General features: G+C 34.9%; 1 protein-coding gene across 1 annotated transcript; it reads right to left on the minus strand.

Moving 5' to 3' along the window:
- Positions 1-10,183: 10,183 nt before the first annotated feature.
- On the minus strand, positions 10,184-11,122 carry LOC105729121 (olfactory receptor 4K15-like). Its single transcript, XM_012469794.2, has one exon. It carries the CDS (start codon positions 11,120-11,122, stop codon positions 10,184-10,186), a length of 939 nt encoding a protein of 312 aa, XP_012325217.2.
- Positions 11,123-18,076: the final 6,954 nt, after the last annotated feature.

An 18,076-nucleotide genomic window follows, 5' to 3' on the forward strand; every position in this document is an offset into this window, starting at 1 on the left:
ACTAATTTTCACTCCCACCAACAGTGTAAAAGTGTTCCTGTTTCTCCACATTCTCTCCAGCATCTGTTGTCTCCAGATTTTTTAATGATTGCCATTCTAACTGGCATGAGATGGTATCTCAATGTGGTTTTAATATGCTTTTCTGTAATGACCAGTGATGAAGAGCATTTTTTCATGTTTGTTTGCTTCATATATGTCTTCTTTTGAAAAGTGTCTGTTCATATCTTTCACCCACTTTTGAATGGGTTTGTGTTTTTTCTCTTGTAAATCTGTTTTAGTTCTTTGTAGATTCTGGATATTAGCCCTTTGTCAGATGAGCAGATTGCAAAAATTTTTTACCATTTGGTTGGCTGCTGGTTCACTCTAATGAATGTTTCTTTTGCTGTACAGAAGTTCTGGAGTTTAATTAGATCCCATTTGTCTATTTTGGCTTTGGTTACCATTGCTTTTGTTGTTGTAGTCATGAAGTCCTTACCTATGCCTGTTTGCTGAATGGTTTTGCCTAGGTTTTCTTCTAGGGTTTTTATGGTGTTAGGTCTTATGTTTAAGTGTTTAATCCATCTGGAGTTAATTTTAGTGTAAGGTGTCAGAAAGGGTTCCAGTTTCTGCTTTTGGCACACTGCTAGCCAGTTCTCCCAACACCATTTATTAAACAGAGAATCATTTCCCCATTGCTTCTTTTTGTCAGGTTTGTCAAAGATCAGATGGTTGTAGATGTGTGGTATTGCCTCTGAGGCCTCTGTTCTGTTCCATTGGTCTATATATCTGTTTTGGTACCAGTACCATACTGTTTTGATTGCTGTACCTTTGTAGTATAGTTTGAAGTCAGGTAGCATGATGCCTCCAGCTTTGTTCTTTCTGCTTAGAATTGTCTTGGCTATGTGAGCTCTCTTTTGTTTCCATATGAAGCTTAAGGTGGTTTTTTCCAGTTCTGTGAAGAGGGTCATAGGTAGCTTGATGGGGATAGCATTGAATTTATAAATTACTTTGGACAGTATGGCCATTTTCACGAAATTGATTCTTCCTAGCCAGGAGCATGGAATGTTTTTCCATCTGTTTGTGTCCTTATTTTCTTGAACAGTGGTTGGAGTTTTCCCTGAAGAGGTCCTTTACATCCTTTGTTAGTTGTATTTCTAGGTATTTTATTCTCTTTGTAGCAATTGTAAATGGGAATTCAGTCATGATTTGGCTCTCTGTCTGTTGTTGGTGTATAGGAATGCTTGTGATTTCTGCACATTGATTTTGTATCCTGAGACTTTGCCAAAGTTGCTTATCAGCTTAAGGAGATTTGGAGATGATACGATGGGGTCTTCTAAATATATGATCATGTTGTCTGCAAATAGGGACAATTTGACTTCTTCTTTTCCTAATTGATACCCTTTATTTCTTTTTCTTGCCTGATTGCTCTGGCTAGAACTTCCAATACTATACTGAATAGGAGTGGTGAGAGAGGGCATCCTTGTCTAGTGCCAGTTTTTAAAGGGAATACTTCTAGTTTTTGCCTGTTCAGTATGATATTGGCTGTAGTTTTATTGTAAATAGCTTTTATTATTTTGAGATACATTCCATCAATACCTAGTTTATTGAGAGTTTTTAGCATAAAGCACTGTTGAATTTTGTCAAAGGCCTTCTCTGCATCAGTTGAGATAATCATGTGGTTTTTGTCTTTGGTTCTGTTTATGTGGTGGTTTACGTTTATGGATTTGCATATGTTGAGCCAGCATTGCATCTCAGGGATGAAGCCTACTTGATCGTGGTGAATAAGCTTTTTGATGTGCTGTTGCAATTGGTTTGCCAGTATTTTATTGAAGATTTTTGCATCAATGTTCATCACGGATATTGGCTTGTCATTTTCTTTGTTAGTTGTGTCTCTACCAGATTTTGGTATCAGGATGATGATGTTCTCATAGAAAGAGTTAGGGAGGATTCCATCTTTTTGTATTGTTTGGAATAGCTTCAACAGGAATGGTACCAGCTCCTCTTTGTACATCTGGTAGAATTTGGCTGTGAACCCATCTGGACCCCAACTTTTTTGGTTGATAGGTTATTAACTGCTGCCTCGACTTCATACCTTGTTATTGATTTTTTCAGGGTTTCAACTTCTTCCTGGCTTAGTCTTGGGAGTGTGCAAGTGTCCAGGAATTTATCCATTTCTTCCAGATTTACTGGTTTATGTGCATGTAGCTGTTTGTAGTAATCTCTGTTGGTAGTCTGTATTGCCTAGGAACTGGTGGTGATCTCCCCTTTATCACTTTTTATTGCATCTATTCGATTCTTCTCTCTTTTCTTTTTATTAGACTAGACTGGAGTTGATTTTAAAATGGTGTCACCCTGCTCTTCTATGTTCCTGTTTCCCTAACAGTGATCTGTTGTATTTGGCTGATAGTTTAGAAATCCGAAAGTTTAGATTTATATATTAATATTAAATACATATTAAATAAAAAGTTTGGTTACTTTTTTGTCAAAGAAATACTTTTTACCCCCACAGCCTTTGTTGCAAGCTTAATGAATATTTTCTTCTTCATAAGCATATTATTACAGCTTCAGCTCTCCCCATCCTTCCAACAACTGCTAACCATAAATTTTAATCCCCATCTTCCTTTGCATACACGTTACACTTTCAATGCTTAATAACCTCTAAAAATCTGGTATCACTTTTAGTATTTTGGTCACAAATACTTTTGTGTTCAAGTCATGCATTTGTGTCAGTTCAGGTATTCTGTGCATCAGCAACCATGACAGAACATAAGAGCTTTCTTATGGGAAATATCTGTGAAGAAAAAAGGCTAAAGGGAAAATGATGATGAAGACAGGGATTAGTGGCAGGCAGAGAAAGCCTTCATAACAAAATACCAGTGTAGCTTGGTGAAAGAAGAGGGGAAAGGAGGAAGGGTTGGGTGGAGTGGCCTCAGACTACAGTACAGCTCTGAAAGTCCCAACCAGGTTGATGGGAGTTCCAGGACAAAAACTTTCCTTAGAGGAATTCCTCATTGGGCAGGAATTTCCTGTCTCTTGCTCACCCACTGTTGTTGATTATTGAGTTGGAACAGTTTGGGGACACTGTGGCTTGAGTAAATGCTGTTGCAGAAATTAAAACAGAAAAAGTAGCTGTCTGTCAACTACACTCCTCAAAGCAAGTTCTGCCTTGAAAGGAGGTATGAGTGGGGGCACTACTGTGGATAAGTACAGTGTTAGGTATTCCCTTCCTATTACATTGTGGGCTCCATTCCACCTTTACTTAACTGGCCAGGTCTTCTAAAAAAAGAAAATATTAGTGTTGTAAGGAAGCATGTCCCAGTCTCAGTGGGGGAAGGCTTCCAGTATTGTATCATTAACTATGACCTGTACTGGAGATATTTGGTAAATTCCTTAATCAGATTGAGTAATTTTTTTCTATGCTTCCATTTCTAAGAATTTTATCATTAAAGTGTATTCAATTTTGTCATGTTTTTTCTTTATATATTGAGATATTCATATATCTTCTCCTTTTGCTTAACCTAGTGATTGATTTCTAATTGTCAATTCAACCTTGCACTCAATTTTTTGTATTGTATTATTCTTATTATATATTGTTTCAGTTTCTTTGTTATTGTTTAGCTTATTATTTTTGTGTCTATGTTCATGAGAATTAATAGCCTATACTTTATCTTTCTTATATCTTTGTCTGGTTTTCATGTTGAATCTATGCTGGCTTTATAAGTGAAAAGGCAAAAAGAGTTAGCATCTTGTTTAAAACCTATTCTCCCTACTTCATGAAAATCCTGCCAGAAAGAAAATATAGAAGGCTAGATAGAAATGTCCTAGTCAAATCCCTTGCAAACATGCTAAATGAACCTCCTGATGGTATTTACTCTTAAAAATAGTTGAAGTGTCTTAATCTATGGAATTCTTTTATCAAGAAACCATCTAGTTGAGCAAGAAACTATCTAGTTTGCTAATGCTAAATCAACCTGGAAGTTATGACTTTATTGTGCAGAGGCAGCTGGAAAATATCAGTGTTATCTACATAATTAGCAGAGTAACTGCTGAAGATGTGTCATGATCAAGGTAAGTTCCCTTTCTGAAAGTCATGTCATTATGCATCATTGTAGTCCAGTCTTCATTTGTTGTATCTGGCTCAAGATGCATCCTAAAATAGGGTGAACAAACATAGGAAGTTATGTTGATGGTCTCAGAATTCTCCCTGCTTCACCTGTCTTGCAGCTGCCTGTAGTCTTTGAATTATTAATAAAGTTTGGATATTGGATGACATTTCTCACAATTCTATTGTTACTTCAGGACCCTAAAAAAGCGGTTTCTCTTATTCTCTTCTCAAGATGAATTAACGTAAAAAAATTTGTCTTTCTTAAATATTTCAAAGTATTCACAAGTGAAGCCATTTAGACCTGTAGTTTTCTGTTTTTTGTTTTTATTTGTTTGTTTTTTGTTGGAAAGTTTTATTGGTCAGGTGTCAGTTAGAAAAGAAGAAACATTTGTTATTTGAACAAACAGAACTTAGTATAAGAATTAACCAAGTGTATAGATGTTATTGAGTGTTTGAAAGTATAAAAAGAAAACTCTAAATTATCAGGGAAGTAGCAACTATAGGAAGAAAATACCAGCCCTAGGGCTGAGGGAACAAAGGAAAGACATCGGAATTACTGAAATTTCTCAATTTAATAAAGGGATCCTATGGAGCTGAAACTCAGACCTCTTGGAAAGAGTGGATCTTGGCTACTAATTGTTTCTCTGAACTCAGAGGAGAAGCATCATAGATCTGTGACCCTGAAATTTGAAGACATGGTGGCAGCATGCTGGTGCTGTTATCTCTCTCAGAGAGCACAATGAGAGTAGTTCTACAGCTGCAAGAAAAACTATAGCCTGGATTAACTCCTGCCATAGGGGCAAACTATTTCTGTAAGTAGTAGGCACAGCAAGCAGACTCAAACAGGAAGGAGTAAGCCCCTTCCTCCTGCTTGAACCTTATAGTCTCCTTGTAGCATGCCTTATTATCAAAGCATAACATGGAGCCAGATAGGAAACAAGTATGTGGTTTGCAGAGTCTCAGCCTCAGAAAGCTGACTAAAGAAGAGTGGTTTTTGAGCGGAGATAAAATAATTAGTACAGCAACTGTTTGAACTGTAATTTTAATTTGTTTAATAGATACAGGACTACTAAGATATTCTTGCTTTATTAGCTAGTTTTTTGGTAGTTATTTTCCTATTTCATGTTTAATATAAAATAATAGCATTAAAAATTTTGACATGGAAGTTGTATAAAATGTCATTGCAGTATTTTAAAGATTGTAGCATCTATAAAGTAGTATTCTTATTCCTGGATTTGGTTATTTGTCTCTTTTTCCTTCTTGATCAGTCTTGCTCATGTAGTATCAATTTTTTCAGTCTTTTGAAATAATCATTTTTTGTTGTATTTTTTAAGTTTTAAAATAATTTATGCTTTTATTATTTATTCTACTTTTTATAGGTTAGTTTTCTTGAAATTGATGTTATTGATACACATGTTTTCTTTTAAAATATATATACATATATAATTAATAATGCCGCTGCAAGTATGACTATAGCAGCACACCATAATACTGTATTTATTATATTTTCATTATCATTCAGTTCAAATTTAAAAATTCCATTGTGATTCTTTTTGAAAAATGAATTACTTAGAAATAGTGTTCAAAAACAGCTAAGCCAAGAGAAAAACCAGAAAGCCGATTTCATTCACAATTGCCACAAAAAGAATAAAGTACCTAAGAATACAGCTAACCAGTAAGGCAAATACTTTTGTATTGAGAAATACAAAACACTGCTCAAAGAAATCAGAGATGACACAGACACATGGAAAAACATTTTAGGCTTATGGATAAAGAATCAATATTATTAAAATGACCAAATTCTCCAAAACAGTTTATAGATTTAATGCTACTCCTATCAAACTACCAATGTTATTCTTCACAGAATTAGTAAAAACAATTTTAAAATTCATATAGAACCAAAAAAGCACCAAATAGCCAAGGCAATCCTAAGCAAAAAGAACAAAGCTGGAGGCATCATGTTACCCAACTTCAAAGTATACTACAGGGCTACAGTACCCCAAACAGCATAGTACTTGTACAGAAACAGGCACATAGACCAATGGAACAGAGTAGAGATCCCAGAAATAAGGCCACACACCTACAACCATCTGGTCCTTGACAAAAATGACAAAAACAAGCAATGGGGAAAGGATTCCCTATTTAATAAATGGTACCAGGATAACTGGCTAGCCACATGCAGAGGATTGAGACTGGATCCCCTTCCTTACACTATATATTTTTTAAAAAACTCAAGCTAAACTAAAGACTTAAATGTAAAACCCAAAACCATAAAAACCCAGGAAGACAACCTAGACAATACCATCGTAGACATAGGAGTTGCCAAATATTTAATAAGGGATAAGCCAAAAGCAATTGCAACAAAAGCAAAAATTGATGAATGTTATCAAAATAAACTTAAGAGCTTCTGCACAGCAAAAGAAACTATCAACAGAATAAACAGGCAACCTGCAGAATGGGAGAAAATATTTGCAAACTATACATGTGATAAAGGTCTACTATCTAGCATTTACAAGGAACTTAAGCAAATTTTATTAAAAAGAACAACTCCATTAAAAAGTGGGCAAAGGACACAGACACTTTTCAAAAGAAGACATATATGTGACCAAAAATCATAAGAAAAAACTCAGTATCACTGACCATTAGAGAAATGCAAATCCAAATCACAATGAGATACTATCTCACACCAGTCAGAATATCTATTATTAAAAAGTCAAAAAATAACAGATGGTGTTAAGGTTGCAGAGAAAAGGAAACACACACTGTTGGTGGGAGTGCAAATTAGTTCAACCATTGTGGAAAGTTGTGTGGTGATTTCTCAAAGAGCTAAATACAAAACTACCATTCAACTCAGCAATTCCATTACTGGATATATACCCAGAGGAATATAAATCATTCCACCATAAAGACACATGCACATAAATGTTCACTGCAGCCCTATTCACAATAGCAAAGACTTGGAGTCAACCTAATTACCCATCAGTGACAGATTTGAGAAAGAAATTGGGGACATATACACCATGGAATATTATGCAGCCATAAGAAAGAACAAGATCATGTCTTTTGCAGGAACATAGCTGGAGCTGGAGGCTATTATCCTTAGCAAACTTATGCAGGAACAGAAAACCAAATAGCACATGTTCTCATTTTTAAGTGGAAGCTAAATAATAAGAACTTATGGACACAAAGAAGGGAACAGACACTGTGTCCTACATGACAGTGGAGGGTGTGAAGAGGGAGGGAAAAAGGTAGAAAAATTAACTGTAGCATACTAAGCTTAGTACTTGGATCACGAAATAATCTGTACAACAAACTCTTGTGACATGAGTTTACCTATAAAACAAATCTGCACATGTACCCCTATCCCTAAAAGTTAAAAAAAGAGAAATGAATTGTATTGAATTGCTGATGAATTAAATCAAATTCATATGCTTAGAAACTAGATGGGCAATAGGACCTCATTTTGTAGTCTACAAAAACAAATTATATAGTCTAGCAAGAACTCCATCAAGATACCCTGCTGTTATATTCTGTCCATAGGAAGGCAAGAAAGCAAGTTAAATGCAGGCTTCAAATCACTTTTGAAGTAATGGTGATTCCTATCACTAAAGAGTTATATCAATAAGCACAGTTGAGATAATTTCATCTAAAAATATTCAAGGAAGTCAATGTATATCCCTGTACAGGTCTGTAGATGGAAATGAGTGATGCTTCCATGACCATCTGGTTTAGAGAAACTGTGATTATGCTTTTTAAAAGATCTTTGTTAGATCAGTTATATTGTCATCATGAGTCCTTTAATTTATTGGCACAGAGATGATTAGTTTGTCATTATTAAGTTGTTAGGTATTTGTATAGAGATGAGGATCAAAAAGTTATGATGTTCCACTATGCATGGAATAAATTAGAAATTAAGATATTATCATATGTGTAGATATTATTTTATCCAGCAAAGGATATATATCATCTAAAGGTATGAAATATGCATTAATATATAAGCGATTTTAAAATATCATACTATGTTGACATAACTGTTCTTGCCCATTCTAACCCTAAAATAAAATAAACTATATGCATATTTCTTCTCTCTATATTTTACTTTATATATGTATATGTATTAAATGTATTTTATACACGTGTATATATATAAAATTACACACACGTGTGTATTTAAGGGGAATGTCAGGTGAGGTATCCTTGGAAAGCAGACTATTTTTTGGGTATATAGCCCAGAACTACACAGCTCATCTGAACTTTGCAGTGAATGAATGGGTAATTGTATTGTGTTGCTTTTATTGGTTTCCCCTTGGCATTCTTCTCATCAGTACAGATTTCTTTATTTTTGAAACAGTACATCCTTCTTCTTCTCCATACTCACAGCTATCTTATTTCTTCAGGTAAAGTAAAACTACAATTATAAAAATCATTTCTTAACTGAAATAAGAGTGTTTCAAAGGATTGCAACACTTCCCTCTGTGTAAGGGAAAAAAAATTCAAGGAAAACTACATTTACATTAATTAACAATTAAGACCTGAAAACCTATGTTTTTTTCCTTGTAAATTTGCTAAAGTTCCTTATAGATGATGAATATTAGACCTTTTTTGGATGCATAGTTTGCAAAAATTTTCTCCCATTCTGTAGGTTGTCTGTTTACTCTGTTGATAGTTTCTTTTGCTGTGTAGAAGCTATTTAGTTTAATTAGATCCCATTTGTCAATTTTTGCTTTTGTTGCAATTTGTTTTGGTGTCTTCATCATGAAATGTCTGTTTGTGTCTATGTCCTGATTAGTGTTGCTTAAGACATTAACATGTCTTTTCAAAAGAAGTCATACATGTAGCCAACAATCATATGAAAAAAAGGTCAACATCACTGATCATTAGAAAAATGCAAATCAAAGTCATAATGAGATACCATCTCACACCAGTTAGAATGGCTACTATTAAAAGATCAAAACACAATAGTTGCTGGCAAGGTTGTGGAGTGAAAGGAACACTGATACACTATTGGTGGGAATGTAAAGTAGTTTGACCATTGAGGAAGACAGTGTGATGATTTTTCAAAGACATAAAGACAAAACTACCATTTGACCCGCAATCCCATTACTGGGTATATACCCAAAGGAATATAAATTATTCTATTATAAAGATACAGGCGTGTGCATGTTCACTGTAGCACCATTCACAGTAGCAAAGACATAGAATCAACCTGAATGCCCATCAGTGTTAGACTGGATTAAAAAATGTGGTACATTTACACCATGGAATCCTTTGCCATCATAAAAATAGCTAGAGGTTATTATCCTTAGCAAACTAATGCAGGTATAGAAAACCAAATACTACAAGTTCTCACTTATAAGCAGGAGGTAAATGATGAGAACACATAGATACATAGAGGAGAACAGCAGTCACTGGGGCCTACTGAAGGGTGGAGGAAAGAAGGAGCTATTCAGGAAAATAACTAATGGATACTAGGTTAAATACCCGGGTGATGATATAATCTGTACAACAAACGCCATGACACAAGTTTACCTATGAAACAAACCTACACAGGTACCCTTGAACTTAAAGTTTAAAAAGGACTTGAAAACTTCAAGAAATGATGTCATAAAGAATCGGGCAATATTATGGTTTGATCCATTTATCATTTTGTTTTCTAAGTAGATGCAGACCAATCAAATATCATTAGCACCCTCTCTAGCTAAGTTAGAATTTGAATAGATATATCATGTATTTTTTAAAATAGAAATAATGATAACTAATTCAAAGTGATTTTGTAAGTAATGCATAGTCTAGGTAAAAAAGCTTTGCACAATATTGAGAACATAGGTACTGTTTAATATATTATGGCAATTATTTTTACAATTATTTCTATCTGATAATTTTTGAACATATACAAATAAATATTTAGGAACAATTATTTTGTTCAGCTGGTAAGAATCTAAATGTTAGATTCATAAACATATTTTCATGATGGAAAAACAAAACATCTGGACTACTAATAGCTTACAGATATGAATCAATTCAGATATTCATAATTCAGTTTACAGTTTAAAATGTGGTCAAACTTGGGTGCATACAGTGAATTTTCTGATTACATATCTAATAATTATCCCTTAAATGCACATGCCGATTTAACAGTCTCTTTATGGCATTCTTAATCTCTTTATTTCTCAGTGTGTAAATGGCTGGATTCAGGAGAGGTGTGATTACGGTGTAAAACACTGCAAGAAACTTGTCCACCCAAGTGATGCTGAGTGGCCACAGATAGATAAAGATGCAGGGTCCAAAGAACAGCACCACCACTGTGATGTGGGAAGTACAGGTAGAGAGTGCCTTTGATGCCCCATCTTTAGAGTGAAGGCGCAGACTTAAAAAGATATAGGTATAGGAAATCAGCAAGAGAATGAAGCAGCTTGTTGCCAAAGTCCCACTGTCGGCATTTATCACTGTTCCCAAAGTATGAATATCCATGCAGGCTAACTTGATCACCAAAGGTATATCACAGAAAAAGCTATCTACTACTCTGGGTCCACAGAAGGGAAGATCCAAAATCATTGCCAGTTGGCTCATGGCATGCACAAAGCCAATGATCCATGATATCAAAACTAACCAGATGCACTTTCTTCTGTCCATGATGCTGGAGTAATGGAGTGGCTTGCAGATGGCCACATAACGGTCATAGGCCATTGTCACGAGAAGCACCATCTCACCCCCTCCAAAGAAATGCACGCAGAGGATCTGACTCATGCAGCCTGCAAAGGAAATTGTCTTATTTTCCTTTAAAAAGTCTGTGGTTAATTTAGGGGTGGTTACTGAGGACAGGCAACAATCAACAAATGAAAGGTTGGCTAAGAGAAAGTACATGGGAGAATGGAGATGGAGATCAGTGATGATGAGTAGCACAACAAAGAGGTTACCCACAACAGTCATCAGGTAGAGTACAGAAAATGGCAGAAAGAGGAGTGTCTGGAACTCCCTTGAATCACAGAGTCCTTGAAACATAAACTCAGACATGGCAGACTGGTTTGCTTCTTCCATTTAGTACAGTGGGTTTTAATGGGACCTAAAGAAAAAGAGATGAACTAAGAACTTCTAGAATAGAAAGAACTTAGTGTCAGGTACTAGTGAGCAGATCAATATGTCTCATATACAAAACCGAAATCTTAGCACTGTACTAAACTCAAAATTGAAAACAAATGTTTCTTGAATTTAGACGTGTGTACAGCCTTATGACTAAGAGGGGGAACTAACTAGGTGTATCCGGGTAAGTTAAAAACTTTACACATTAGAAGTACAGTTCTTACAGGTATAAAAAATAAATTATCTGGCTAAAAATATCAGTAGTAAATGTTCTTTATAAATAATTTCTTCAAGCTTTGAGTCTACCTCTCCTTCAGTGCATCAGAAAGACTTGTCTTCAGTGCATAGCTCTAAAATAAAGCTACTTGGAGATTCTTTATTTTACTAGGATAAAACCAGGGCAAGAAACTAAAGCTACACTTATGGTAAAAACACATACTTCTCAGAAATGAATTTATTGCTAAGTGCATATGTATGTGCATGCTGAATTAAACCAGTCTTGACAAACTGTAGGAAAAACTGTCTAATAAATGACTTGAGAAATGACATTTATGTTCCAAAAGAGACCTCAGATGTTGACTATACATTTATAGCATTATATATTTCCTTGCATTTTGAATTTCCCCATGAGAAGTTAATTCTGCAAAATTAGATCATTTTTGGCCTGAGTAATGCCACTTATTTTTATACATTGACTGGCCCTTGACTCTCACTGGTAAGAGAGATTAATTTTTTAAGATTAGCTTAAATGATGGATATGTGAAAGCTACTTTTAGTCTTGACTGTCCTTCATGAGAGAAAATATAAAATATAAGTTTATGTGTATTTAAACTATCCATCTATATTATTTAAATTGACATCTGTGGAAATATTCGTATTTTCCATAAGGCAGAAATCGAAGTCCTTTTTCCCAGTTAATTCCTCTATCCCTCCCTTCTTTCCTCTCTGTTGTCTTGGACCCTCTCTCTTTTCCTCTTTTTATCCTTTCTTCCTTTCTTCTTTTTTCTCTTTCTTTGTCATTTTTTATCTCCTTCTCTCTACTTTTTCCTTTACCTTTTTCAAGCTGGAAACTGGACAATTAAAAGTTGACCCATTGGCACATTTTATGTATCACATGATATGTACACACATATTATTCTGTTAAGCACTTTACAAACATTATATTTCAATACTCATAACTTTTGTTGTCATTTTCCAGATGTGAAAGCTTCATTTCTCCAAGTCATGCAGATAGAAAGTAGCAAACCTGGAATATAGGCTGAAGTCTGTTTGACTCCAAAGCATCCAATATACTACCTACTAGAAATGGCTTTCTGACAGGAATCTTGATTTTGAGAAGATTAAGAAAATTAACCATATTTGTGAAATAAGGCAATTTGTCCTATGAAGAGGTAATCCAGATAAATGTGAATGGTCAATAAAAATAGGAAACAAGTTTATATTTCTATTTTAACCATTCCAATGTCATTATTTGTCTTCAAATTGGACTGTACTTCACCCTGTAGATGTAAGTGACTGAGTTTTTCTGCATTTTTTATATTTGTCAAATGATAGAACAGTCAAAATCCCCCCAAAATTAAAATGTACCAGGGGAAGTTGAATAGCCTATACAAACCATTTTTCCCAAACCTGGGTTTTTGGGAATTTCTGAGATTGTAAAAGGATTATGCTTTTAATTAGTGTTTGAGACTCTGCTGTAGGAGTCCTAGGCATTAGTTGGGAGGGAAAGAGTCTATAATAGTTTCAGTAAGCACATCAACTAAATAACAGAATACTAAGATTCATATGGTAGTATGGAAAAATGCTATAGAAAACAACAAAAAATGTTTTAAATTAGTGGATGAGATGAAGTAAAAGTTCAAAAATCAGGGAGCTTGGGATACACTTACCCTCTAGGAATCACCTCTGCAACAAGATCCCTCTTGACTGATCAGGCTTACTCAAGATTCTATCCTAAGTTTGAAATGAAGTCCAACTTATTTTCTGCAGTAACCAATGTTGGTGACAGTGTGTTCACCTCAGTCTGGCATATATACACTGTAAAGAGTAGTCTCTGGGGTGGAAACTTTCCAACTCTGTGTTTTAGACAGAGCCAAGTGTTTGGGAAGACTTTTGCTTTCCTCGGGGATCCTTAGCTTCCAACTTTCCCTGAATTGAAGGCATTGTGTAATACTGAACCCTTTTCAATACTAGGTTCAGGTTAGAACAGTTAAATATAACTAAAAATTTAAGATTAGGAAGTTTAATCTAAAGATAAGTGTTGGCCATGGGGTGAAGAAATTGGACCCCTTGTAAATTGATGGTAGCACTGTAGAGTGGTACAGCAACTAGAGAAAGCTGTGTGAAATTTCCTCAAAAAATATGAAACTACTCCACCACTGGATATATAGCTGAAGGAAATAATATATCCAAGACATATCTACACTCCCATGTTCATTGCAGAATTATTCACAATAGCCAAGATATGAAAACTACCCAAGTGTCCATGGACCAGATGAATCAATTAGAAATGTGTATATATACAATGGGGTGTTTTTCCACCTTAAGAAGAAACAAAATGTTGCCATTTGCAACAACATGAATGAAACTTAAGGGCATTATTATATGGAGTGAAATGAGCCAGTCATAGTAAGACAAATACTGCATGATTCTATTTATATGAGATACCTAAAATAGTAAAACTCATAGAAGCAGAGAATACGGTAGTGGTTTCCAGCGGTTGGGGAAGAGGGAGAATAGGGAGGTATTTGATGGGTATAAAGACTCAATTGAATAAGTTCTAGAGATATGCTGTGCAACAAAGTGCCTATAGTTAACCATATGGTATTGCACACTTCAAAATCTGTTCAGAGGGTAGATCTTATGGTAAGTGTTTCTACAAAAACAAAAGAGTAATAATAAACTCCCCAAACCCAAGAAACCACACACACAAGCAAAGACAAAGAGACACAAGGAAACTTTGGAGGCGCTGGATAGATCTATTGTTTTGATTATGGTGATGATATTATAGGTATTTGCATTTGTCCAAACTCATCAAAATGTGTGCTTTAAATATATACAGCTTTTGTACATTAATTAAAACTGAATAAATCTGTTAAAGTAAAATGATTCTATTATTCTGTTCATTAGAAAGATACAACACTCTTCTGTTTGACCTGAATCTACCATGTCATAAAATTGAAATAAGATAGTTAGTTCCAGTTCCAGCAGAAGTAGATGAGTTATGTGGATGGGAAGGTGACAGCCAGCTCATCATTGACACTTCTCCATGGTGCTCAAGACTTAAGGGCCTACATGAACTTCTGTTTCTTGTTTGATGTCAAGACTTAAATAATTTAGGTTTCATTATTTTCAGGGCTGCTTTGAGCAGAGTTCTGAAAATTAGCAATTTGAGTATAAAACCAGATTATGAACATTTTCTAAGTGATAATTCACAACTTTGTTAAAGAAATAAGATATTAATACATTCTAATTTAATAATTCAAGCAATTCATTAGATAGGAGAAAATATTGAAAGCCTCTTTGTCTCTCCTCCTCACTCTTTTCCACTCTTGGATATAACAACTGCCATGCTTGGAATGCATCTTTCTATTACTGTTGGTATCAGTAGTGAGAAGTGTACACACCAACAAATAGCAGTGGTGATTTTTCTTTATCCTTCTTTTTTGTTTGATATTTCTAATCAATTACATCTGAAAAGCTATGCTTATTAAGTCCTCATTTGTTTTCTGTATCTTTCCCTTACTGTCCCTATCCACCCAACCTCCTTTACTCGATTTCTCTCCCTCCCTCCCAGTCTTTTGTTTATCCCTTTCATTTCCAGGTCTCAAATCATATAAATGAATTTATTTGCTCTATAAGCCATCATGTGATCTAAGATCTAGAGATCATAATCATCCTAGTCAGAGAACATAAAGACTCAATGATTATTCACTTGCTGGTATACTCCAAAACACTTTCCAGTACTATCTCATTTAATCATGATAACATGTAGACTCATCTACAGATGAGAAAGCAGGATAAAAGAGGCTAGGTGACTTGTCCATGGCACACTGTTACTAAGTGAGGGGAAGAATGTTGGTTTCCACAAGAGCTGGAGAGAGTACATGATTTCTATGAATCTTAACACAATAAAACTTTTTTAATGCAATAAATTAATTTCATTTTATGTTTTGTAATTTATAATTTAGTACTCGTTCATTTTTATTAAGGTATAATTTACATGTAACAAAATTAAAGCTTTTCAGTGTCTAAGTTCTGCAGTTACACATAGACTTTTAGGTAAACATCATATCATCAGAGTATGCAATAGTCTTATTACACCCAAAATTTTCCTAAATCTCCTGTGGTTCTTTGTACTTGACCCACCACCATATCCCTGACTTAGGCAACCACTGATCTGTTTTATATTTCTGTAAGTTTGCCTTTCCTCTTTTTGAAATTTTATTTTTATTGTATATTTTAAGGTGTACAGTAAAATGTTTATGTATAGTGAAATGATTGCTATAGTCAAACCAATTAACGTTTCTGTCACCTTATATAGAAAACTTTTTATAGTAGAAGCACTTAAAGTTTTCAGTATGCAATACATATTATTAACTATAGTCCTCACGTAGTACATCTCTAGATTGATTCATTTTACCTACCTACAAATTTGTAATCTTTGACCTACTTTTCCCTATTTCCTTCTTCTCCCTCCCTCTGATAACCACATTTCTACTCTGTTTCTATTTATTCATCTTTTTTGGGGGAGGGAGGAGGTTCACATGTAAATGAGATCATACAGTAATTTTCTTTTTGTGTCTGGCTGATTTCATTAAGCATAATGTCCTCAAGGTTCATCCATGTTGTTACAAATGACAGTATATTCTTCCTTTTGAAATGAAATAGTATTCGCATATATAAAGGAATTAATTAAAAGATAGATAGCACAATTTCTTTATCCATTGATCCACTGATGGACACAGGTACTTTCTATGTCATGGCTACTGTGAATAATGCTGCAATGAACATGGGATGGGATTGCAGACATTTCTACGAGGTGCTGATTTCACTTGTTTGGGTATATATTCAGCAGAAGAATTGCTGAGTCATATGATAGTTCTATTTTTTATTTTTTGAGAATCCTTCATACTGTTTTCCATCATGGTTGTACTAATTGACACTTCCATCAACAATATAAAAGGATTCTCTTTTCTTCACATCCTCACTAACACTTGTTGTCTCTCTTCTTTTTGATAATAGACATCCTAACAAGTCCGAGCTAATCTCACTGGGTAGTTTTGATTTGCATTTCCAGAATGATACAGTATGTTCCTTTCAAGTCTGGCTTTCCTCACTCTGCACTTGAGATTTATAAATGTTGTTGCATGTATTAGTAGTTGCTTTCTGTCTTTTAAAAATTATGCATAAAGGCCGGGCACGGTGGCTCAAGCCTGTAATCCCAGCACTTTGAGAGGTCGAGGCGAGTGGATCATGACGTCAAGAGATCGAGACCATCCTGGTCAACATGGTGAAACCCCGTCTCTACTAAAAATACAAAAAATTAGCTGTGCATGGTGGCGCGTGCCTGTAATCCCAGCTACTCAGGAGGCTGAGGCAGGAGAATTGCCTGAACCCAGGAGGCGGAGGTCGCGGTGAGCCGAGATCACCCATTGCACTCCAGTCTGGGTAACAAGAGCAAAACTCCATCTCAAAAAAAAAAAAAAAAAAAATTGCATAATAATTATACATATCTATGGGATACATGTGGTATTTTAATACATGCATACAGTGTGTAATGATCAAATCAGGGAAATTGGATCCATCACCTCAAACATTTACAATTTGTTTGTGCTGGGAACATTCCAACTCTTCTCCTCTAGCTATTTTTAAATGTGCTATAAGTTATTGCCAACTATTGTCACCCTACCATGTCACTGAACACTAGAATCTATTCCTTTTATCTAATTGTATTTTTGTACCCATTAACCAACTTCTCTTCATCCTCTTCTCCCTGGTACTCTTCTCAGTCTCTGGTAACCACCATTCGATTCACTACCTCTAGGACATCAAATTTCTAAGCCACAAATAGGAGTGACTACTAGTATTTCATTACATCCATATGATGTAAACATTTATTATATACTCATCACTTTAGGACATTTGGGTTATATCAAATTTTTAGGGATTAAGTATAAAACTGCATGAACATTCATGCGCTTAATGGTACTCAAGTCTTTATTTCGCTTGGTTGCATACCTTAGAGTAGGCTTGCTGAGTTGAACAGTTTAGTATATATTGAATGATGTAAGTCTTCTTAAAAATGATATCCAAAAAGATGAAGTAAATAGCCAATGTCCATATGAGAATATGCTTATAAGCATATTGATCAGAGTGCTGTGGATTATACCAAAGCCCATGCCAGCTTTCTCACCCTCACTACTTTCCTTGAAATGTGTCACTAATATTTTATGTTGATTTACAAATGACATAGTATTAGTAATACTATACAATTAATAGCCAGAGAAAGAATACTCTGGTAGTTAATTTAATGAGAATGAGGTGTTCAGTGTGGGAAAGATAAATCTTCAGGTTCCAAGTGTTAATTTTTGCCATCAAATACTTCAAGACAGAACATTTCCTAAAGAGAAAATAAAAATATGTGGAGGTCAAAAAGAAAAACGAGAAAATGTAAATATATCTCACATGTCAGGAGTTTCACTCACACTGTCTGATGTAATTTTCACAATAAACCCATAAAATGAATCTTATTGAGAGGCTATATCTCTGTGACTATAATTTGCTGGAAGTCACAGAGCTGGAAAGCAGCAGGAACCGATACATATCCAAGTTCCTCTGACTCCTGTTGTGCCATTCTGTCCCTGTTAAGTTCTAAAGGCTTAGTTTCATTTTCATGGCAAATAATTTCTA

The sequence above is a fragment of the Aotus nancymaae genome, unplaced genomic scaffold (genome assembly GCF_030222135.1).
Source record: "Aotus nancymaae isolate 86718 unplaced genomic scaffold, 86718_ANA_hifiasm-v0.15.2.pri h1tg000011l, whole genome shotgun sequence".
In the NCBI taxonomy this organism is placed as follows: Eukaryota; Metazoa; Chordata; class Mammalia; order Primates; family Aotidae; genus Aotus; species Aotus nancymaae.

Excerpts from the sequence above, each read along its gene's own strand:
- LOC105729121 (XM_012469794.2), bottom strand. The coding sequence starts at position 11,122 with ATGGAAGAAGCAAACCAGTCTGCCATGTCTGAGTTTATGTTTCAAGGA.